At 43.4% G+C, this 24,154-nt stretch overlaps 1 protein-coding gene and 3 long non-coding RNA genes across 4 annotated transcripts; 3 read left to right on the forward strand and 1 right to left on the reverse strand.

Annotated features, from left to right (window-relative positions):
* The first annotated feature begins 245 nt into the window (after positions 1-245).
* Positions 246-3,158, forward strand: LOC110071509 (uncharacterized). Its single transcript, XR_002299223.3, has 3 exons — positions 246-382; positions 1,362-1,491; positions 2,940-3,158. It is a non-coding gene; the product is annotated as an uncharacterized LOC110071509 (long non-coding RNA).
* Positions 3,159-8,775: 5,617 nt separating this feature from the next.
* LOC144584879 (uncharacterized) lies at positions 8,776-20,692 on the forward strand. Its single transcript, XM_078382085.1, has 3 exons — positions 8,776-9,602; positions 17,116-17,245; positions 20,485-20,692. The coding sequence occupies exons 1-3, from the start codon at positions 9,338-9,340 to the stop codon at positions 20,537-20,539; spliced, it is 450 nt and encodes a 149-aa protein (XP_078238211.1). The 5' UTR covers positions 8,776-9,337; the 3' UTR covers positions 20,540-20,692.
* LOC144584907 (uncharacterized) lies at positions 9,456-12,880 on the reverse strand. The gene is made up of 2 exons (XR_013539387.1): positions 11,599-12,880; positions 9,456-10,748 (listed from the first exon to the last, which is right to left on the reverse strand). It is a non-coding gene; the product is annotated as an uncharacterized LOC144584907 (long non-coding RNA).
* On the forward strand, positions 9,938-13,883 carry LOC140703359 (uncharacterized). Its single transcript, XR_013539372.1, has 3 exons — positions 9,938-9,952; positions 10,865-10,994; positions 13,720-13,883. It is a non-coding gene; the product is annotated as an uncharacterized LOC140703359 (long non-coding RNA).
* Positions 20,693-24,154: the final 3,462 nt, after the last annotated feature.

Below are 24,154 nucleotides of genomic sequence, written 5' to 3' on the forward strand. Positions count from 1 at the left end.
ATCATGGAGTCCAGTCCCTGTCACGGAGGCCCAGTGGGGGAATCGAACTCCCAACCTCTGGCTCCACAGCCAGATGCATGAACCCACCGAGCTATTAAAAGGATACTTAGGGTTTGGAAGCTGATCACCATCCGGCGTCTTTATCCAAGCAGCCCTAGTAGTTTAATGATTAATGCGAAAAAAGGGTGAAGGACAGCAAATAGAAGCAATCTGTGACAAATCTGTTACATCCAGGAATCCATTATTATGCAATCTTGATATTATTATACTTATAGGGGTCTGATCCCTCCCAGCAGCAACAGTGGATCCCAAACTGAACCAAAGATGAAGTTCCTTTATCTTCTGTGTGCCGTTCTCCTTCTCGGACTCCTGCAGGGCCCAGGTAAGCAGCAGGTATTCTTCATTGAGAACAGATATTCTTCGGTCCCTACTTGAGGGGCATCTTTGGTGGCCACCCTCACCTGGGGGAGGTACATAAGCCCCCCTGGGGTGCCCCTGGACCACTTGGAGGGGGCCGCAGACTGGAAACAATTCTCCACAGACTATCTTATAAGGTTCATGATGCAACCTATACCATCCTTATTCAGGTTATATTTCGTTCACGTCCTGTTTCTGGCTGTAGCTAAAACCAAGTTTGAGAATGGCTGATCTGGGGAATCTTGTGGACAGATCAAGGTTGCATCCAGGGAGGGATTGATAAGTGGCTTGAACCTTAGATCTCCAGCGCAGGAGGCAACCAAAAGCTTCTTAATCTTTATCGGCTTTTGCTTAGGCAAAAAAAAAAAAAAATGACAACCCGACAACACCCTACAAGCAGCGTGTTGTGGTTTTGGCTACAGTTTTTGAACTCCCCAAAGAGTAGCCCGTTCTTTATATCTCCTTATGCAGTGAACCGGGAGGTCCCGGGTGCAGTAGAGGGTTGACTGCAGGCTTCTTGGGTTGGCAATGAGAGACCCAGATGTGAATCCGGAGAGCTTTGGATAAGTGGCTATTTCTCACCCTGAGCTCTCTAAGGGCTGAGCTATAGGTTAGAAATAGCACACCATGAGAGAATTGCATAAATGCTGAAAGGGGTGATTCTAATGGCAGGGGTGATTCTAATATACCTCCTGTATTTTGGAAATGAGCTTTTCAAGTATCTTAAATAATTAGAGCAATCCAAGGATAGGTTTCCCAGGACATAGTGGCAGTATGAACTATGAGGAGGTGCCATCAAGGATGCTAGTCCTTAGGAGGAAACATATAGATGTTTAAAAAGGAGACTTCTGATCTTCCTCTACTACTGAATTTACAGCTTCTTTCACCCAAACCCTCCTTTCCCAGCTCAGTATATCAGATTTCACCTCAGGTCTTACCCACAGGAGTCACTGAAGCTGTCAACAGCTATGCAGAATGTGAAGGTCATCGTGGTGCTGCATGTTATTCCATCGTCTGTCCTCCTGGGACCAGAATTATTGGGAGGTGCAATTGGTACCAGAAATGCTGCCAAAGGTAAGATAAAAGGTGCAACTACCTTGGGGAGCTCAATCAGAATGATTTCGATTTGCCGCCATTTGATGGACAGCCTGCATGCCTTCTGAAATTGCTATCAGTGTTCAAACAGGGGCTGTGAATTGATTCGTACGTTCACCATTTATGTTGGTTATGATGCGAATCGCATTCCTGGCCACAGCCCCCTTTCCCTCCTTCCTTTCCCGTCTTGCCTCTGCAAATCCTTTAATCCTTTGCAGTCCAGAGAAGTCCCTTAGCCAGAGCAAGAGGGAAAGGCAGGCTAGGAGATACACCCAATGTTGCCTCTGTCCGGAAACCTGTGCAACACAGTGAGACAGTGCTGAAGGTTTTGGGGTGAAGCAGCCGAAACCTCAACTGAACTGTCTCGGAAATCCCCCAATTATGGAATGAGTCCTCAATTCCTCAGCTAGGAATGAAGGCCAGGCAGGGTTGCTGGATGTGTTAAGCGGATGCCAGGATGCAGAGAAGGAAAGAGATGTTTTCATTGTCCCCTGATGTGGTTCAGGAGGATCGAAAGAGGGGGAATGTGCCAATGGGAACAGACCAAGTCTCCTTTGCAGACAAGCTAGACAGAGCTTCTCTGGGCATCTTCCCCACTCAAGCTTCAGACTATTATATTTCTGGGAAACGTTTATAGACCTGTAGAAAAACCCTACAGTAAGATATCATGGAAAGGCATTGCATTGTGGCAGAACACGGAACATGAAAAGTCTGAACAGTAATTTTGCAAAATACATTATGATTCATAACTCAAAATAATCACCACTTCCCGCCATCCATTCATCACTCCTTTCTCTTACTTTCCCATGTGCGGGTGATGGATTTCTGGTGATCGAAACTGGTATAAATGGTTTGTTTAAAAAAAAAAAAATCCCACCCAACTTCTTCCAAAAAAAAAAAAACAGCTCAGCGATGCCAGAGCATTGAAATGTTTTCTTCCTTCCTTCCTTCCTGTTTTAAATTTTAGATAACATTTCCCTTTATTCACCTCATCATTGTGAGGATGCTGAGCTCTTCCCTTCTCCAAAACAGACAGCCTTTGTCAGAGAAGTCACCCTATCAATTTGCACCAACACTTAAAATAAAACATAGCAAAAACAAACAACTAAATATAAACCAAGCTTGCCTACAGGTGCCACAGTGTTTGCTTGGGTTTTGGTTTAATTAGACGCACATAGCCTGACAAGATAGTTGGAAGACTCAAAGATGGAAACTGTTATTAAATTATTAAGTCTCCCAGGTATGCCAATCTGAACCATCAACTCACTGGACCAATTCTGGCCCTGTAGCTGCTCTATCCCATTGCTCTACACAATTGTTTAGAGTAGACCAGGTCAACTAAGGTACTTGTGGTAGTCTGTATCCTTCCTTGTATAATTAGAGGAATCCAAGCAGGTTCTATAATGGTTTTCCTTCTATAATTACAGTGTCCTTGACAAGTGATTCCCCCCACTTGGAGATGCTGAGGAAGCTGAGCAGTGAACAGCCTCTCCACCTGCAACCACTTTCTCCTTTGTGCACATCTTCCGGAATCAGCTTTCATTAGACTCCAGAAATCTTTTTCCAGTGTCGTCAAACTCAGCAGTCACGATAACTTGTTTTCTGATGCTTTTTCCACTTTAGTACATAAATAATTTTGCAATGAATTTTTGTGTCTATGTCTTATTGCCCAGGTAGATGGAAAGTTCCCTGCAATTCACTCAGCAGTTTTCGAACTTAAATAAAATGTAGGCAACCCATCCTTCCTGGATGTTATTTTCTCCTATGCACTTGATACATAGGAATAAACAGATTAGGCATCCTTCAGTCTCGCGAGACTATGGTATGGAGGACTTGGAACAGCATCTAGTGCGGCTGAGAAGGCCAATTTGAGAGTGACAATCCCTTCCTCACGGAAGACAAATACAATCTGTCCCCTGTCTAGCTGCCTGGTGTTGCTGCTTTCAGGACTGCCTCTTTGCCTCAGCCTGCTGGACAATGGTCTCTTAAAATTGGGAGAGGCCGTGATGCACCGCCTGCCTCCAGGCTGAACGCTCAGATGTCAAGATTTCCCATCTGTTGAGATCCATTCCTAAGCCCTTCAGATCCCACTTGCAGATATCCTTGTATCATAGCCGTGGTCTCCCTCTGGTGTGCTTTCCCTGCACTCATTCTTCATGCAGGAAATCTTTTGGAATCCATCAGCCATTCTCACGACATGCCCAAGCCAATGTAGACTTCACTGTTTCAGTAATGTATATATGCTAAAAATTCCAGCTCATTCGAAGACTACTCTAATTAGAATTTTGTCCTGCCAAGTGATACCAAAAATGCATCAGAACATGTATGGAACGTGTTCAGCTTCCTCTCCTGCCGGCACAAAAGGTCCAGGACTCACTGCAGTACAGGAGTGTGCTCAGGACACAGGCTCTATAGACTTGGATCTTGGTATATGCCATCAGCTTCTTATTAAGCCATATTCTCTTTGTGAGAGAACATGGTAGCTGCTTTGCCAATGCATTTATCCAGCTCGACGTCTAGAGAGAGTGTGTCACAGACAAAGTCATGAACAACCTCCAACCTCCAATTCTTGCGTGGAGATAGTGATAGAGGGAGGTGAGTCCACACCCTGGCCCATTACTTGTATTTTCAACAGTCTGATTGTTAGTCCAAAGTCTTGGCAGGCCTTGCTAAAATTATTCATGAGTTTTTCGAGTTCTTCAGCAGAGCAGGCAAGAATGGCTACATCATCGGTGAAGGAATAAGTAAATTATCTTATAATTCTGGATAGTATATAACTTGTAAGCAATACATTGAAGCAATACATTCAGATACACACATGAAAATTTAGAAATGGCCTTTGGTTTTCACTCTCAATCTAGAGAGATTAAAGAGCTTTCCATCTGATCTAGTCCAGAGATAGACACCTTCTGTTGCAGTTCCAAAGGCCTGCTTCAGCATGACTGCAAAAAAGATCCCAAACAGGGTCGGCATGAGAACACAGCCCTGTTTCACTCTGTTTAGGATGTCAAAGGGATCTGGTGTTGAGCCATCAAAAACTACAGTTCCTTTCGTTTCCTTATGAAAGGACATGATAAGGAGTTGAGGTGGACATCCAATCTTGGGAAGTATTTTAAAAAGGCCGTCCCTGCTGACCAAGTCAAAGGCCTTTGTGAGATCTGTGAAGGCCACTGGCTGTTGTTGTTCCATGCATTTCTCCTGCAACTGTCTGAAGGAGGATACCTTGTCGGTGGTGGATCTATTAGCTTGAAATCCACACTGTGATTCTGGATAGACTCTGTCTGCAGGCACCTGGAGCCTCTTCAGCACAACACGGGCAAGCACCTTCCCTACAACGCTGAAAAGAGAGATGCCACGGTAGTTCTTGCAGTTGCCCCTGTCTCCTTTGTTCTTATACAATGTGACGATGTTTGCATCCTTCATGTCCTGTGGTACTCCACTTTCCCTCCAGCAAAGACAAAAGGCTTCATACAGCTTGGTGGTGATGATCTCTTTACAGCACTTCAGCACTTCAGCAGGGATGTTATCCTTCCCAGCTGCTTTGCCGGATGTGAGGGAATCCAAGGCCGCTTTTATTTCTGCTAAAGTTGGTTCACTGTCCAGCTCTTCCAAGACAGGCAGGCACTCAATGTTATTTAATGCTCTTCAGTTGCTATTTTCTCTCTGGAATATAGCTCAGAGCAGTGCTGCACCCAGCGTTCCATGTGCTGTGCTCGGTCCTGGATGATCACGCCTGTAACAGACTTCAAGGGAGCAGATTTCTTGTATATTGGACCTAAACCCTGCTTGATACCGTCATACATTCCCTTGATGTCTGCTGCTATCTGTATGCTGCTAGAGCTCTCCTCTTATCCCCGATGGCTGGAATCAACTCCTCTGAATGGGCTTCGAACCAGTCGGCCATCTTTTTGGTCTTCTTGCCAAATGTGGACAAGGCGGTGTTATAAACAGCGTTCTTGAAATGTTTCCATCATTCAGGTGCATTTGCATCAGCTGGGCCTGGAAGGGTTTCTTCAAGCGCTTCAGCAAATTCCTCCACTTTTCTCTGATCGCGAGTCTTGCTGATGCCAATACGTGGTCTTGCTGATATCAGTATGTGGTCAATCCTTGGGGGGGGGGGGTGTCCAGAGCCAAAATGATTAGACAGCAGACACAAAGAAGCACCCTTGTGGGATGTACACCTTGGGACTAAACTGGTTTCCTAATAATATATTTGTTGTTCTGTTTCTTCTTCTCCTCACTAGAAGAACAAATATATTATTAAGAAACCAGTTTAATCCCAATGTGCACATCTCACAAAGGTGCTTCTTTGTGTCTGCTGTCTGATCTTTCTGGCTCTGAAAAAAACTGTCAATATTTTGTGCAAATGAAATCTCGTCAATTAAACAGTGTCTGAGATTTCAGCAGGATCCCAAAGGGAAAATCCTTGGAGAGTGAAGCAGGAAAAGATCCTGCAACTTCCCCAATTCAACCCAGGGCTTATTGTCAGCCTGAATGGGAAGAGGGACCCACAAGCTGGAAGAAATTGGCATAAAGGTAGAGGTGAACGTGGAATCTCTCAAGAGAATAGTTTTTCTAAAAGAGGAAATTAATGAAGTTCATCTAGGGCAGTAGTTCCCAATCACGGGACCCCAGATGTTCTTGGACTAAAACTCCCAGAAGCCTTCACCACTAGGTGTGCTGGCCAGGATTTCTGGGAGTTTTAGTCCAAGAACATCTGTAAAGCACTAATCTAGAGCATTCTGGTGAGTACCTAAAGAGAAACCCACATGTTTAATGCAGTCTTGCCCAACCAGATGTCCTGTGTAGGTTTTGAACTACAATTCCCACCATTCCCAGACAGCAACACCTTCACTGGAAATGGAAAGTTTGCGTGTAAAGATTTTATGTATCATCTATATACCATAATGAAGATTTATGGAAACGACTGATTGCAATTCGGACTCACTTTCATCCATCAAGTCTAGTATTGTCTACTTTCAACAGAAGTGGATTTCCCAGGTATTCCATCACCTGCGTCCGTTTTGTTAGTTGGACAGGTTTATTTGATTAGCTGCAGCCACCATCAAAAAGTTCAAATAATATAAAATAATCAAATACATTGTTCAACTAAAAACCATCCAAAATAAATGGGCACAATTCATTCAATAAAACTTGATCATCATCACTACAAAACTTCTTCCATAAAAATGTTACCCTAAAGCAAAACAGGCTACCTTTTCAGGAATATATTATGTATTTTGTTTGTTTGTTTGTTTAGTCGTTCAGTCATGTCCGACTCTTCGTGACCCCATGGACCACAGCACGCCAGGCCTTCCTGTCTTCTACTGCCTACCAGAGTTGGGTCAAATTGATGTTGGTCACTTTGGTGACATTGTCCAACCATCTCATCCTCTATTGTCCCCTTCTCCTCTTGCCTTCACACTTTCCCAACATCAGGGGCTTTTCCAGGGAGTCTTCTCTTCTCATGAGATAGCCAAAGTCTTGGAGCCTCAGCTTCAGGATCTAGTGAGCACTCAGGGGTGATTTCCTTCAGAATGGATAGGTTTGATCTCCTTGCAGTCTAGGGGAGTCTCAAGAGTCTCCTTCAGCACCAAAATTCAAAAGCATCAATTCTTATCACTCCATAGAAAATTTATCATATTTATTTTATTTTATTTTATTTATTTTATTTATACCCCACCCATCTGGTCTAAAAGACCACCACCATATTTGCATCAGATCTATTAAAAGCGAGACTTAAATCTTTGAACAGAATTACTCAAGTCTTTATAAATTAGACAGACAAGTCAATAATGGATTAGGTCTTCATCTGCATCGGTTGAAACTCTCCTCCATGGCAATCCCCCCTCAACGTCTGCAGAACTCATAGACTTGCATTGTAAAGCTGTGAGAACATTTCTCCACTTAAACTTTGTTATACTAGTTAAATAATGCGGGTATTTGAATAGGTCACTTGACATCCACTTGTCAACTGCTAGAAGCCAGAAGGTTTTGCCGACTGGAACCCAGAAAGTTATCTATTCTTCTGTCTAAGCTCGTTATAAGGATGTGTCATTGGAGAAAGTTGGCAAAGGTACCTTGAGCCCAACTCCATCAGCGTGACTTTCTGGAAAGAAGCCTCCAGGAAGAAAGGGAACCACTGGATGGCCATGAAAGGACAGGAGCCAGTTGTAACATAGGTGTCTAATATACTCCAGCATTTCTCATCCTCAATGTGTTGCATTGGCCCTTTGTTAATTAAAAAAAAAAAAACACCGAGGGGGCTTGATAACTGCATCTCGAACTGGCTCATTTTTAAAAAAAATCTGGTCTGTGGCTGGAGGAAGGGGGAACTAAACCCTCCACCCCCACTGCCTGCCCCTTATCCCCAGCCCGCCACCCCCCGTCACCTCCCCACCTGGTCCTGCTCCCGTCTCCTCCTGCTCCTTTGCCGCAAATGGGCTATCCATTGCACTGGGGACCCAACCGGGCATAGTGCAGCACCGGATTGCCCATTTGCAGCCCCACAACCTGCACCCCTCGCCATTTCCCCCATCCCCTCCCTACCTGCTCTTGTGGTCTCCTCTTCCTATGTTAACGGATGATCTGGTGCTGTCGGACCCTGATCAGGCACCGCAGGACCCTGACCCGATACCGTGTGTCACTGAAACCGGTGGATAATTTCCAAGCCCTAGAAGGAGATCCCTTATACTGCTGGGATCTGGCAAGGTCTACATTCCCATTGTTATGAGGTTAATGTGTTTGGCTTAAACTAAAGTGAACCTCATCTGGACTAGTGACCTACTTCAGAGTCATTGAGTTCTGTCTCTTTTCCCGGTAGGCGCTCTATGAAAGGGGGGGGGAGGATCTTACAAAGATGTTAATCTTAAATTAGGAATGATTGCATTATGATTTTTCATGACTATTGCAATGAAACAATGGCATATAGAAGAAGAAAAATGTGACTTATCGCAGTTATTTTAATTGCAAAGGGCATCAAGTAGAATAAAAGAATGAAGGAGAGAACCAGCAAGGGAAAAAGAACAAAATGTTGTGAAGGGAAATACCGGTAACGGGGATAACGAAATATAGAAACTCTGTTGATAATGGTAGATAATAGTCTGTTAAGACTTGTTTAATATAACATACAAGTTCTGGTTTGCATGATAGATAATACTTTTACAAAACTTGGTCGATATTGTTTGGAAAAGGGAAGTAGGCTCAAGAAGTGTGCCATTAGTATTAATGACAGAATTGTAAAAATGAAGAGCAGGTATGGGGGAAGAATTCATGCTTTTGAATTGTGGTGCTGGGGGAGACTCTTGAGAGTCCCCTGGACTGCAAGGAGAACAAACCTATCCATTCTGAAGAAAACCAACCCTGAGTGCTCACTGGAAGGACGGATACTGAAGCTGAGGCTCCAATATTTTGGCCGTCTCATGAGAAGAGAAGACTCCCTGGAAAAGCCCCTGATGTTGGGAAAGTGTGAAGGCAAGAGGAGAAAGGGACGACAGAGGACGAGATGGTTGGACAGTGTTATCGAAGCAACCAACATGAATTTGACCCAACTCCGGGAGGCAGTGGAAGACAGGAGGGCCTGGCGTGCTCTGCTCCATGGGGTGACAAAGAGTCGGACATGACTTAACAACTAAACAACAACAACAACATCCCCCCTCACGTCTTTCAGGGATGGCACCTTCAGAAGGGCCGCCTGGCCTGATCTTAGAGGACAGGCAGGCTCATATGGAAGAAGGCAGTCCTTTAGGTAACCAGGTCCTAAGCTGTTTAGGGCTTTATATATCAAAGTAAGCACTTCCAATTGGGCCCAAGCCCAATTCAAAGGATGCTTCTCGATTGGAAGCTATTCATTCCCTGCCCTCTTCATCCAACCTGCCCTAGTAGTTTAACAGTTAATAATAAGTATACAGTAAAGCAAATAGAAACTACCGATGACATTGAAGAACCGCATATGATGCAATCTTTATATCCTTATAAAAAGAACAGTGTGATCTCTCTGAGAAGCAGCAGTGGGTCCCAAACTGAACTGAAGATGAAGTTCCTTTATCTTCTGTGTGCCCTTCTTTTTCTTGGACTCCTGCAGGCGCCAGGTAAGCAGCTGCTCAGAGGAGAAGATAGTCAGGGCTTCCCAGGTGAGGGCGATCCGGGGCATCTTGTGAACAGATCAATGTCGCATCCAGGCAGAGATCGGTCAATGGCTTGAACCTTAGAGCTCCAGGACGGGAGGCAACCAAAAACCTCTCAACCTTTGTCAGCTGGTGCTTTGGCAAAACAAATGACATCCTGACAACACCCTACAAGCAGGGTGTTCTGTTTCTGCCTATAGGTTGAGAACATCCCCAAAGAACAGCCAGTTCTTGATATTTCCTTGTACAGTGAACCTGGAGATCCAGGATGTGATATAGGTGGAACAACTTGGGTTGGAAATGGAGACACCCAGGTCTGCAGAAGGAATTGCTCTCTGGTATCTTCCTCTGGGTTTTTTTTTTAATTTTTTTTCAATTTATTTATTTATTTATTTATTTATTTATTTATTTATTTATTTATTTATTTATTTATTTATTTATTTATTTATTTATTTATTTATTTATTTATTTTATTTTATTTTATTTTATTTTATTTTATTTTATTTTATTTTATTTACAAGATTTTTTAGCCGCGCCATTACCAGTGATCTCGGAGCGGCGTGCAACAATATTAAAACTTTAAAAACATTGAAACCATTAAAAACAGGCAATATTATAATAATATCCTATATTAAAAACAATCATTAAAACATTAATCTTAATAAATCCTGCTGCTCATATGGCCAGCTAAAGAATACTATTTAATTAAAATGCTGGCTAAACAGAAAGGTCTTTGTCTGGCGCTGAAAAGCCAAAAGTGTCGGAGCCAGGTGGCTCTCTATAGGGAGGGAGGTTCCAAAGTTGGGGGGGGCAACAGCCGAGAAGGCCCTGTTTCAACATGCCATTCCCCCTCACCTCTTTCAATAATTCAAGTATGGAAAATTTGCAGGGCAGGATGTACCTGCAAAGACAAGTCAGGAGCACACACAATGTTTTGACGACTCATTAAAAAGCTAAACCAAAATATCCGGAGCCTCATTCACGAGAATTTCTCCAAAATTCCTCTTCTACTGGAGAAAATTTCAGGACAAAGCACACTGGTGCTGTCATGGACGCTAGCCAGTCAGCACTGCTGCCACCAGGGTGACCTGCTCAAGATGCACTTTGACCCTAGAAGGGGAAAAAAAGATAGATATGTAAGAAGGTGACTTTCGATCTTCCCCCTCTATAGATATTACACCTTCATCCAAACTCTCATTTTCCCACTTAATATATTTTGCCCACAGGAATCACTCAAGCGGTCACAGGCTATGGAGAGTGTAACAGTCGTCGTGCTTCTGGCTGTTTTCTTTTCATCTGTCCTCGTGGCACCAAAACTATTGGGAGATGCAGTTGGGCGCGGAAATGTTGCCAAAGGTAAGATTAAGAGTGCAACTGTACTGAAGAGATAAATTGAAATGATACAATTTTGCTGAGATTATTTGCTGTTTTACATCTGAAATCACAATCAGTGGTCACACAGGGGAGTTGATTTGGGAGTTGACCATTCATGTTGGTTGTGATGCAAAGTCACATTCCCATCCACAGCCACCTTTCCCTCCTGGTCCTGCCTTTGCTAATTCTTTAATTCTTTGCAACTCAGAGGAGTACCTTACCCAGAGCAAGAGGAAAAGGATGGCTAGGAGATTCACCCAAGAGCCAAGGAAAATCTTAGCTCTGTTGGGACATCTGTGCAGTGCAGTGAGACAGTGCTCAAGAAACTGCAACTGATATCTTTGGATCCTTAATCGTGTTTCAGAAATTGTCCAGAAATCTTATATGTGCAGCTACGAAAGAGCCACAGGAGGAGTTGCTAGATGAATTGGCTCCATGTCACGATAATAGGAGGCGAATAAAATCACAAGCCCCCCAAATTTGTCTTCAGAGGACCCGGAGAGGGGGTGTGTGCCAGCTGAAGCCTCCAACTACAACATTTCTGGAAAAGGTTTCTATAGAAAAATGACATGAAAAGGTACCTCACCGTCTCAGAATCCACGACATCAAAAGTCTGAATAGTAATTTTGTAGAATCCATCATGATTCACAACTCAGAATGACTTCATTATGAGATCTCCACATCCCACCATTTGATGGTTTACTTCTAGGGAGAAGCAAAGTTTAAACTAGCTTATGTTCTGAGCGATCAGTAATTCCTGACACATTGACTTCATTCAGACAGACTTGGAGAAGGTCCAGATTGAAGTGGAAATGGGCAGATTTGCTTCTGGTGCGAAGCAAAGCGAATTTCAAAAACGGCCCCGATCTGGACCTGAAGTCCAATCAGAAGGGGCACAAGTTGCTTCTGCTTTTTAAAAGATACACAGAGAGAGACATACCTGTACGTATTTTAAAGAGGACTCGTATGTAAACTGCTGCTGCTAGCTGTTCATAGTGGAGGATTCAATGTGGCAACATGGGAGAAGGGGCTTAAGATTTCCACCCATCCCTTCTTGCGAATCCAGAGCAGGGCCCCTACAATTCACAATTTGGAGGTGGGTGCGCTTTGGGTCCCTTCCCAAAGGAAACAGCAGGCTGTAGGGCCTGGTCCAGACCGAGCCTATAACAGGAGGCTCTAAAGAGTTAAATCCCCACTATTCCCCTCAGGAACATGAACAGGCTCAAGGGACCCGCGCCTGTTACTTCCTTTAACACACACACACAGACACACACACACACACATTTGCACAACTGCCAACATGATGAGCAAATGTGCTTGACCAGAGAGCAAATGTGCGTTACTCGCTCTTGATATCCCCCTCCTCTCCCAGGCAATAATCTGAAGGCAAGACCACTGGCCTGCCTCACAGGGCTGTGATGAAGGAACTGCCACTGCAAGTTTTAAAAACATTCATGCTCCCTCAAAAAATAAAGGGGGGAGGGTTCCGTGTTGTCAGAATGTGGAAATAGGATTCCTTCCTTCCTTTTATTTTTTAATTTTTAGACTACATTTCCCATCATTCGCTTAGCCGAGTGAGGATACTGAATTCTTCCCTCCTCCAAAACACACCTCCTTTATTCAGAGAGGTAGCCCTATCCGTCGGCGCCAACACGTAGAACGAAACATAGGAAAAACAAAAAAAATAAATGCCACCTGAGCTTCCCCATGGGTACCACAATGCCTGCTTGGGTTGTGGTTCAGTTAGACACACATAGCCCGGAAACCTACTTCCAAAACTCAAAGACTGAAAGGTTGTTGTTATTTAGTCGTTAAGTCGTGTCCGACTCTTTGTGACCCCATGGAGCAGAGCACGCCAGGCCCTCCTGTCTTCCACTGCCTCCCAAAGTTGGGTCAAATTCACCTTGGTAGCTTCGATGACCCTGTCCAACCATCTCATCCTTGGTCGTCCCCTCCTCCTCTTGCCTTCACACTTTCCTAACATCAGGGGCTTTTCCAAGGAGTCTTCTCTTCTCATGAGATGGCCAAAGGATTGGAGCCTCACCTTTAGGATCTGTCCTTCCAGTGAGCACTCAGGGTTGATTTCCTTCAGAACGCATAGGTTTGTTCTCTTTGCAGTCCAGGGGACGCTCAAGAGCCTCCTCCAGCACCACAATTCAAAGGCATCAATTCTTCGACTGAAAGATGGAAACTGACAAAAATCCCACCTCTGTAGTCCTTCTCCACCCATTGTCATGGGACTCATTAACAGTCGTTAACAATGGTCTTTCTGGTGTGTGCAGTCCTGATCTTTCTGGGGATGGACAGAAGCGGAGCAGGATAAATAGGAAACTGATATCTAAGGCCTCCACCCCTGTTGAGGGAGGGATTTTCTATATGGCCTCCCTTGACAATGGGTTGAAGAGGACTGCAGAGGTGAGATTATCCCTCACCCCCTCCCCATTGTCCATCTCTAATGAATCTATTCAGACCAGGGGGAAGTGAAACCAACAGGAAGGATCTATCAGGGGTCTCCTAACAGCTCTCCTCAGACTGAAGAAGCTACTTGGATGAGTAGCAAAATGTTTCAAATTAATAAGGAAGAAGCCCGGTTGCCATGACCGAGTTAACTAACGTGCTTTGATCATTCTTGCTGCTCTATACCCTTCCTTCTATAGTTAGAGAAATCTAAGCAAGTTCTATTGTTTATTTCCTTATATAACCACAGCCTCCTTGGCAAGTGATGGCACCACCGGCTACCTGAAGAAGAAAAAGATGAAGCTGATCCATGAATGGCCTCTCCTCCTACAACCATTTTCTTCTCTCTCTTATATCCTCCAGAATTCATCAGGCTCCTAAACAGTGACGTTTGGAAAATTTGCTTTCTGATCCACTTTTGCATATAAAGAAACTTGCATTGAAAAAAATGAAAAAAATGTGTCTTATTTACATGCAAGTATACACAGATGAGTAGGAAGTTCCATGCAGTTCAGCCAGTCTTTTAAAAATGCCTTCGGCTGGTGTCTAAATGGTATCAAGGTAGGGGGCAGAGGAGCACCCGGGGGAAGCCATGCCAAAGGTGGGGAGATACACCTAAAAAGGGGATAACTGCCCACCCTCCCTCCAAAGGGGATGTTCCAGAGCTTCAGATGTTGACTTTATCTGGGACTAGACTGACAGGCACAAGAGAAGATTGTCCATGAAAGGTGCTCAAAAGCTATATCCCTGTTCAGTTTCCATTTGACAACAAAGCGCAGAAACATTTTGCAGCTCTCTTATCTGTCTTCATTTGCAAAGAAAATTGGAAATAAATTTCCACCCAGCTTGAGCATTTGGGCTGAAAACAACAGAATGAAATCTCAACGGAGATAAGCGCAAGGTTCTGCACCTAGGAAAAACAAACCAAATACACACAGGATATGGGATTCTTCTCTACATGTTGAAAGGATCTTGGAATTGTCAAAGAGCACACGTTGGATGTGAGCCAACAAGGCTATGCGGCTGCAAAAAAAAGGCAAACGCCATTCTAGGCTGCATTAACAAAAGTAATATCTCCAGATCCCACAAGGTGCTAGTTCCCCTCTATTCAGCACTGGTTAGGCCTCATCTTGAGTATTGTGTCCAGTTCTGGATACCACACTTTAAGAAGGATGCCAACAAACTGGAACAAGTTCAGAGAAACGCAACAAGGCGGAGCAAAGGGCTGGAACCCAAGCCCTATGAGGAAAAACTGAAAGAACTGGGCATGTTTAGTCTTGAGAAAATAAGACTAAGGGGAGATACAATAGTACTTTTCAAAGATTGCAAAGGCTGTCATACAGAGAAAGGGCAGGATCTGCTCTCAGTCATCCCAGGGTGTAGGACACGGAACAATGGGCTCAAGTTACAGGAAGCCATATTTAGACTGAATATCAGGAAGAACCTTCTTAACTGTTAGAGTAGTACAACAGAATATACCAGATGAGTGGGATATAAATAAATAAATAAATAAATAAATAAATAAATAAATAAATAAATAAATAAATAAATAAATAAATAAATAAATAACGGGGCCAATGACCTCGGGAGGTGGTGAGCGTTCCAATGTTGGAGACACTCAAGTTAAAATTGGACAACCATCTGTCAGATCTGCTTTGTTTCAGATTCCTGCACTAAGTAGGAGATTAAACTCAATGACTTAAAAGCCCCTTCCAAGCCCATAATCTATGATTCTATGATATTGATAAGAATTTTCAGGTTTTGCATCATTCTTTGGTTTCCCTTTTTGTATTTTTACAAATGTTCCTAAGGTGCCTTATAGGAATAGAGCAGTCAAGAATTCTATACCTGTATTTTTATCTCCTGTGGCTTAACATAAGTGTTAACAACATGCAGCATGGCCATTTACTAAGCCATTGATGACGACCTGGAAACAGTGGAAGCCGGTGTTCATTATGAGTTGCTGGGGTGCAAGCTGATGGTCAAACTGTACAATAAAACTTACCACATATTTAGAAGAGGTGCTCCTTCAAAGGAAGAAAAACATTGCTTTGCCTCACCTACATATTTTGCACTCAGTGTGCTTTGTTTTGTGATTGACTACAAACTTACAAATGATGTTCTAATCACCAATCACAAAACAAAGGAACCATCTCTGATGAACTCCTGCGAGGGGGTGATTAATTGCAGGGAGCATGTGTTGCTCCTAAATCTCATGGGATCCCCAAACACCCCCTGTTTCCCCTATGGTAGAAAGGTTCCAGCCTCTGAAACATCTGGATGGCTCCCAGTTCTGCCCCTTCTTCATTTCTCTGTGTTCTCTCATCCGGCATTGTCCAAGGCTACCAGAGAGGGTGACCATGATCCAAAATCAGCCCTCTCGTTTCCAGAAAAGCTTTCTTGTCTTACGCAGCTTCTCTCACAAACCAGGGACCTGTTCAACTAGATGGCAAAGAGGATTCTGTGTAGAAAAAGACATCAATGAGGACATCAGTTCCTGTCCGTTAAAGCCAGTGGCTTTTGCATAATGCGCATGCTTTCCTGGCAGCCCTTGCAAAACCAAACAAAAATTGGTGCAAGACCAAAGGCTTCAATCCTTGCTGCCATAACATAGTGCCCCCCTCTGGTTCAGGACATTCTGACACGGTGTGGCTGTTTCTTAACACATCTGGATCCTGCTGTTGAGAGCCCAGTTTTGCCCTTCAAAATTGAACGGACTGTGCCCTCGGATGACCCCGATCCCGTTTGTGCCCTAGATCTAAAAAGATCTACCAATCCAAATCCTCAGAACGCCTGTTTTATTTCATGCATTATAATCAACAAGCCCAGTGTTGCAAAAAAAAACAACACATTTTTGTCTTACTCACCTAGAGTTGAATGACTACGTTCCCTCGGAAACTGCATTTGAGGCAAGTATGTCTGTGGTTTTCCTCCTTTCTCCTTTAGCACTCGGGAGAACAGAGAAAATACCTCTTTGTGACCGCATGCAATAATTCATTTCCTCAACACGCTACTGAACGTTCAGTTTGCACCACGCCAGCTTTTAGCAGACAAGGGGTGTCTTGAAGACCATTTCCTGCACGTCTGCTTTCAAAGAGAGAGAACGGCCATCTTTGGAAAGATCCGAGACCTCCCATCACTGCTACTCTTAGCTGACCCCCTTCTTGATTATGAAGCTCCTTCGTCGTTTCTTTTCTGCTCTCCTCTTGATCGTAACTCTGGTTTCTCCAGGTAAGAAAATAAGAGAAATGGGACAACAGCTAACCAAGCTTAATCCAGGCTCCAGAGAGAGAGAGAGAGAGGTAAATTCATTGAGTTCTCATGGCTCAATGAGGATTAAAAGCATGAGTTTCCATAGCTCAGTGGGCAACAGAACTTGGGATTCCTACATCCCAGTCCAAGACTCTAACCACTATACTGTACTGTCTCCACTTCTTTCTGTTTCTGAGCAAACCACTAAAGAATGGAAAGGGAAATAATCGCTAGTTGCATCAAACCAACTATCTATTCTGGTATAAACTGAACTATGATAATGACCAGGGGCTGTGTTCAAAAGGTATCATATTTTGCTTAAGAAAGGGGTAAGCATTTTGTTCCTAAGAAATAGACTTGGAAATAACCCACGCAGCAAATTTCTTTTGAGCAGGGTCCACCCAGAGGCCACACTCTGATCTGGAATGTCAGCGTCACGAAGGGCTGTGTCTCCATGGCCATTGCCCATCTCCTTGGCATGTCATTGGAACCTGTAATATTGCAGAGCACTGGTGCTGCAGAAGGTGAGCCAGAGTTCCAAGGGAAAAAATGTAAACATGATTTCTTTTTTCTCCATATTGCTCCTGGGGATCAGAGAGAGTTTTCCTGGGTAGATTTCCTGGGCTAGAGGGTGGCCAGTAGTTGAATGTCAATTTGTGCATAGTTACAGAGGTATTTATTTGGTTGGTTGGTTGGTTGGTTGGTTGGTTGGTTGGTTGGTTGGTTGGTTGGTTGGTTGGTTGGTTGGTTGGTTGGTTGGTTGGTTGGTTGGTTGGTTAAAATATGTATACCCCACCTTTCTCTTTAAAAAGACCCAAGGTGGCTTACATTATTTAAAAGATGATATTGGAAAGCTAACAGCAGTAAGTTTACAAATATTCAAAAAGAATCAAACCAGTACTATATTAAAAAGGGCAATTAAAATACTAAAAACACAATTAAAAGCAACAGAGCACAGCATTCCATACAATAACCGCTCTCCAACAATCAACCCCTTAGGAAAGGCCTTCCTTGAATAGAAAGCTCTTTGCCTGGTTGCAGAAGGACAGGAAAGATAGGGCCAGGCTGGCTTCTAGTGGGAGGGAGTTCCAAAGTCTGGAAGCAGCCACAGAGAAGGCCCTCTCCTGTGTCCCCACCAAAGACACCTGTGAGGATGATGGGACTGAGAAAAAGGCCTCTCCTAATAATCTTAAAGCTCTGGGAGGTTCATGGGGGAGTTGCAGTCTTTTAGATTGCTTTTTAGATAGGTGCTACATGTTTTTCACATCTCTGAAGATCTTATATGTATTTGTCAAAGAACGTGAAAATGTTACTGATTTGGAAGTAAGTAAGTACTGTATTTTTCCATGTATAAGACTATATTTTGTCTAAAATCTTTAGACTAAAATTGAGGGTTGTCTTATACACGGAAGTAAGCTGAGGAGAGAACAAAAACAAGCTGGGATCCCTTTCCCCCTACACTTGCTAAGCCCCACTAACTTTCTTCATTTTGGATTAGAAAAGTCTTATACATGGAAAAATACGGTATTTACGGTTGTTAACGCAATCTTACATAATACTAAGAGATATAATACAGTGGTGCCTCACTTAGCGAGTGCACCGTATAGCGATGTTTCCGTATAGCGATCCCTTTTTCGGGATCGCTATACGGAAACATACCCGATCTTCGCAATGGGGAAAACCCGCACTGCGAAGATCGGGTATTGCGGCGGCCATTTTGGAGCCGCCGAACAGCTGTTCGGCAGCTCCAAAATGGCCGCCGGAAGCCCGGAAATGGCTGCCGGCAGCCGTTTTCACGCCCTGCCCTCGCTTAGCGAGAGCGCGAAAATGGCTTCCGGCAAGGGGAATCCTCGCTGAACGGGTAAGTAAGCAAGGTATTGGAACGCATTAAACTAAGTTTAATGCGTTTCAATACGTTTTCCCTACCCGTTTAGCGACGATTCCGCATAGCGAGGGTTAATCCGGAACGGATTAACCTCACTATGCGGGGCACCACTGTACAACAAAACCTTATAAAGATATATTAGTAAAAAGATACACAGTTTACATAATAAAACCATTTATAAATAGAGTACTATGTATGGTTTGTGGAACTAAAACCTCTGGCAATCACTGCTTTGGAGTACCATTTTAGATTGGTTCGCCAGCCTGGGCATCCCATGCCAGCTAGGGATTCTGGGATTTGTGGTCCCTAGTCTTTAGCACATGTGAAGTGAGTTCCAGGTATCTCAAGAACCGCCTCTTGATTTTCATTTGACCCTCCCACCAATGCAGACCCTCTCCAGGGTCCTTTCTGCTCTGGGATCCATGTGCAAAATCGGTGTGGCTTCATTCTGAAGCAGGGCCTTAATTGCTTTAGCCCCCAAAGTGATGGCACAATCTCCCAAGAACTATTTGCCCTTGTTCTGGGGGAAAGAATGCAACCCTTTTCTAGAAGGCATTTGCTGTGATGGACAATGAACTGGCAGGGTTTGCTAGAAAGACTTAGAAATGTAAGACAACTTACATTTCTGAACCGCAAGCATGGGGGATTCTGGAAATTGTGGTTAAAAAAATAGATTTTCCAAACTCTGGTGTTAGCTGATTTCACAGTGGGAGAGGAAGCATAGAGAGATCAAAAATGAACAGACTGGTTAATTAATACATGGGATGAAAAATACACTAAGTAAAAGGCTGTAGCTTGGTGGTAGAGCAGGCGGTTGGCATGCAGAAGATCACAACTTCAATTCTCAGCATATCCCAGTGGGAATGAGAACAATTTCTGACTAAACGTTGGAGAATTGCTGACAGTTCATGTGAAGAACTTTGTATTATAGAACTTGCACACTTGGTAGAAAGCTGCTCCTCATGAGCAAATGCATCAGTAAGGACTTTAATAATTAACAACTTGAATAATAGAAAATATTATAATAGTAAACAGCAAATCATATACATATATATGCTGTGTGCATGGATGTATGGGTTGAGCATACATGCACGCATGAGCGCATGTTTGCATCCGTGTGCATGTCTCTGGATCTGCTCAGTTAAAACCAGTGTGCCAGCTGTGCTCATTCCTTGAGAACCCTGATTTGGCTACAGTGGCACATGCCTTGGTTAATTTTTGTTTGGATTACTGCAATGCACTCTACGTGGGGCTGCCTCTGAAGACAGTTCAGTAACCTCAACAGGTGCAAACTGGTGCAGTCAGACTGCTGACTGGGGCTCCTTACCATGATTGTCTAACACCCCCAAATCTCTCTGTGTGCAGAAAGATGCTATGCATAGGGATGCCTGTATTGTGTATGTGTACAGATGGTTGACCGGGTGTGTGTACCTGCATACAGGCATACAAATATTCAGAGATAAAGAAGGAGGGGGAGGGGGAGGCATATTCTTCATCATCATTATCATCTTAGAACTGCAGAGCTGGAAGACCTAAACCACTGAGCTGTCCAGCAATTTGTGCAAACACAAGGAGAGAAAGACGGAGTCATATTCAATCTCTCTCTCTCTCTCTCTCTCTCTCTCTCTCTCTCATACACACACACACACACACACACACAGAGAGAGAGAGAGAGAGAGAGAGAGAGAGAGAGAGAGAGAGAGAGAGAGAGAGACCAAACTGATGAACAGACACGTGCAGCAAAAATTTTGGCAAGTGTTGCTGATAATTTTTAAGCATGTCAACAAGACAATTGCATGTAAAAAGGCCAATAAAATCAACAGAATTCTTCCAATAACTGTTCACTACTGTGTTTCCCCCTCCCCTTTATATTATCAGAATGGGGCCTTTTCCACGGCTCACTATGAAAAAAGAAAAAACGATTCAATGGTGACACTGCCTGGCTGTTTGGAAATTCAAGAACGTACCATCCGATTCATAAGTGTTGTATATTCATCAAATATTATCTCATCCCATGTACTGAACAGAGAATCAGCTTTTTGGCTTTCAATAAAACTCAAGCTACGACTAAGTTTGGTTATTGAAATGTGTGCCAAACTGTGTATTTCATAGAAATCAAATTATTTGTTTGCGGTATAGCAGATAGAGTGACAAACTAGGACTCAAGAGACCTGGGTTCAAATCTCCACCTGGCCATGGAAACTCTTGTTTGTTTGTTTGTTTGTTTGTTTGTTTGTTTGTTTGTTTGTTTGTTTGGTTGGTTGGTTGGTTGGTTGGTTGGTTGGTTGGTTGGTTGGTTGGTTGGTTGGTTGGTTGGTTGGTTGGTTGGTTGGTTGGTTGGTTGGTTGGTTAAAATATGTATACCCCACCTTTCTCTTTAAAAAGACCCAAGGTGGCTTACATTATTTAAAAGATGATATTGGAAAGCTAACAGCAGTAAGTTTACAAATATTCAAAAAGAATCAAACCAGTACTATATTAAAAAGGGCAATTAAAATACTAAAAACACAATTAAAAGCAACAGAGCACAGCATTCCATACAATAACCGCTCTCCAACAATCAACCCCTTAGGAAAGGCCTTCCTTGAATAGAAAGCTCTTTGCCTGGTTGCAGAAGGACAGGAAAGATAGGGCCAGGCTGGCTTCTAGTGGGAGGGAGTTCCAAAGTCTGGAAGCAGCCACAGAGAAGGCCCTCTCCTGTGTCCCCACCAAAGACACCTGTGAGGATGATGGGACTGAGAAAAAGGCCTCTCCTAATAATCTTAAAGCTCTGGGAGGTTCATGGGGGAGTTGCAGTCTTTTAGATTGCTTTTTAGATAGGTGCTACATGTTTTTCACATCTCTGAAGATCTTATATGTATTTGTCAAAGAACGTGAAAATGTTACTGATTTGGAAGTAAGTAAGTACTGTATTTTTCCATGTATAAGACTATATTTTGTCTAAAATCTTTAGACTAAAATTGAGGGTTGTCTTATACACGGAAGTAAGCTGAGGAGAGAACAAAAACAAGCTGGGATCCCTTTCCCCCTACACTTGCTAAGCCCCACTAACTTTCTTCATTTTGGATTAGAAAAGTCTTATACATGGAAAAATACGGTATTTACGGTTGTTAACGCAATCTTACATAATACTAAGAGATATAATACAGTGGTGCCTCACTTAGCGAGTGCACCGTATAGCGATGTTTCCGTATAGCGATCCCTTTTTCGGGATCGCTATACGGAAACATACCCGATCTTCGCAATGGGGAAAACCCGCATTGCGAAGATCGGGTATTGCGGAGGCCATTTTGGAGCCGCCGAACAGCTGTTCGGCAGCTCCAAAATGGCCGCCGGAAGCCTGGAAATGGCTGCCGGCAGCCGTTTTCACGCCCTGCCCTCGCTTAGCGAGGGCGCGAAAATGGCTTCCGGCAAGGGGAATCCTCGCTGAACGGGTAAGTAAGCAAGGTATTGGAACGCATTAAACTAAGTTTAATGCGTTTCAATACGTTTTCCCTACCCGTTTAGCGACGATTCCGCATAGCGAGGGTTAATCCGGAACGGATTAACCTCACTATGCGGGGCACCACTGTACAACAAAACCTTATAAAGATATATTAGTAAAAAGATACACAGTTTACATAATAAAACCATTTATAAATAGAGTACTATGTATGGTTTGTGGAACTAAAACCTCTGGCAATCACTGCTTTGGAGTACCATTTTAGATTGGTTCGCCAGCCTGGGCATCCCATGCCAGCTAGGGATTCTGGGATTTGTGGTCCCTAGTCTTTAGCACATGTGAAGTGAGTTCCAGGTATCTCAAGAACCGCCTCTTGATTTTCATTTGACCCTCCCACCAATGCAGACCCTCTCCAGGGTCCTTTCTGCTCTGGGATCCATGTGCAAAATCGGTGTGGCTTCATTCTGAAGCAGGGCCTTAATTGCTTTAGCCCCCAAAGTGATGGCACAATCTCCCAAGAACTATTTGCCCTTGTTCTGGGGGAAAGAATGCAACCCTTTTCTAGAAGGCATTTGCTGTGATGGACAATGAACTGGCAGGGTTTGCTAGAAAGACTTAGAAATGTAAGACAACTTACATTTCTGAACCGCAAGCATGGGGGATTCTGGAAATTGTGGTTAAAAAAATAGATTTTCCAAACTCTGGTGTTAGCTGATTTCACAGTGGGAGAGGAAGCATAGAGAGATCAAAAATGAACAGATTGGTTAATTAATACATGGGATGAAAAATACACTAAGTAAAAGGCTGTAGCTTGGTGGTAGAGCAGGAAGTTGGCATGCAGAAGATCACAACTTCAATTCTCAGCATATCCCAGTGGGATTGAGAACAATTTCTGGCTAAACGTTGGAGAATTGCTGACAGTTCATGTGAAGAACTTTGTATTATAGAACTTGCACACTTGGTAGAAAGCTGCTCCTCATGAGCAAATGCATCAGTAAGGACTTTAATAATTAACAACTTGAATAATAGAAAATATTATAATAGTAATCAGCAAATCATATACATATATATGCTGTGCGCATGGATGTATGGGTTGAGCATACATGCATGCATGAGCGCATGTTTGCATCTGTGTGCATGTCTCTGGATCTGCTCAGTTAAAACCAGTGTGCCAGCTGTGCTCATTCCTTGAGAACCCTGATTTGGCTACAGTGGCACATGCCTTGGTTGATTTTTGTTTGGATTACTGCAATGCACTCTACGTGGGGCTCCCTCTGAAGACAGTTCAGTAACCTCAACAGGTGCAAACTGGTGCAGTCAGACTGCTGACTGGGGCTCCTTACCATGATTGTCTAACACCCCCAAATCTCTCTGTGTGCAGAAAGATGCTATGCATAGGGATGCCTGTATTGTGTATGTGTACAGATGGTTGACCGGGTGTGTACCTGCATACAGGCATACAAATATTCAGAGATAAAGAAGGAGGGGGAGGGAGAGGCGTATTCTTCATCATCATTATCATCTTAGAACTGCAGAGGTGGAAGACCTAAACCACTGAGCTGTCCAGCAATTTGTGCAAACACAAGGAGAGAAAGACAGGGAGTCATATTCAATCTCTCTCTCTCTCTCTCTCTCTCTCACACACACACACACACACACGCAGAGAGAGAGAGAGAGAGAGAGAGAGAGACCAAACTGATGAACAGACACGTGCAGCAAAAATTTTGGCAAGTGTTGCTGATAATTTTTAAGCATGTCAACAAGACAAATGCATGTAAAAAGGCCAATAAAATCAACAGAATTCTTCCAATAACTGTTCACTACTCTGTTTCCCCCTCCCCTTTATATTATCAGAATAGGGCCTTTTCCACGGCTCACTATGAAAAAAGAAAAAACAATTCAATGATGACACTGCCTGGCTGTTTGGAAATTCAATGACGTACCATCCGATTCATAAGTGTTGTATATTCATCAAATATTATCTCATCCCATGTACTGAACAGAGAATCAGCTTTTTGGCTTTCAATAAAATTCAAGCTACGTATAAGTTTGGTTATTGAAATGTGTGCCAAACTGTGTATTTCATAGAAATCAAATTATTTGTTT

This window comes from Pogona vitticeps, chromosome 1 (genome assembly GCF_051106095.1).
Source record: "Pogona vitticeps strain Pit_001003342236 chromosome 1, PviZW2.1, whole genome shotgun sequence".
NCBI classification, from domain to species: domain Eukaryota; kingdom Metazoa; phylum Chordata; class Lepidosauria; order Squamata; family Agamidae; genus Pogona; species Pogona vitticeps.

What these genes read in the sequence shown, in the direction of transcription:
- LOC144584879 (XM_078382085.1), top strand. Translation starts at nt 9,338, where the DNA reads ATGCTTCTCGATTGGAAGCTATTCATTCCCTGCCCTCTTCATCCAACC. An exon ending in TGGACTCCTGCAGGCGCCAG is followed by an intron (nt 9,603 to 17,115) that starts GTAAGCAGCTGC and finishes TCTTTTGAGCAG; the next exon opens with GGTCCACCCAGAGGCCACAC. An exon ending in GAGCACTGGTGCTGCAGAAG is followed by an intron (nt 17,246 to 20,484) that starts GTGAGCCAGAGT and finishes TTATATTATCAG; the next exon opens with AATGGGGCCTTTTCCACGGC.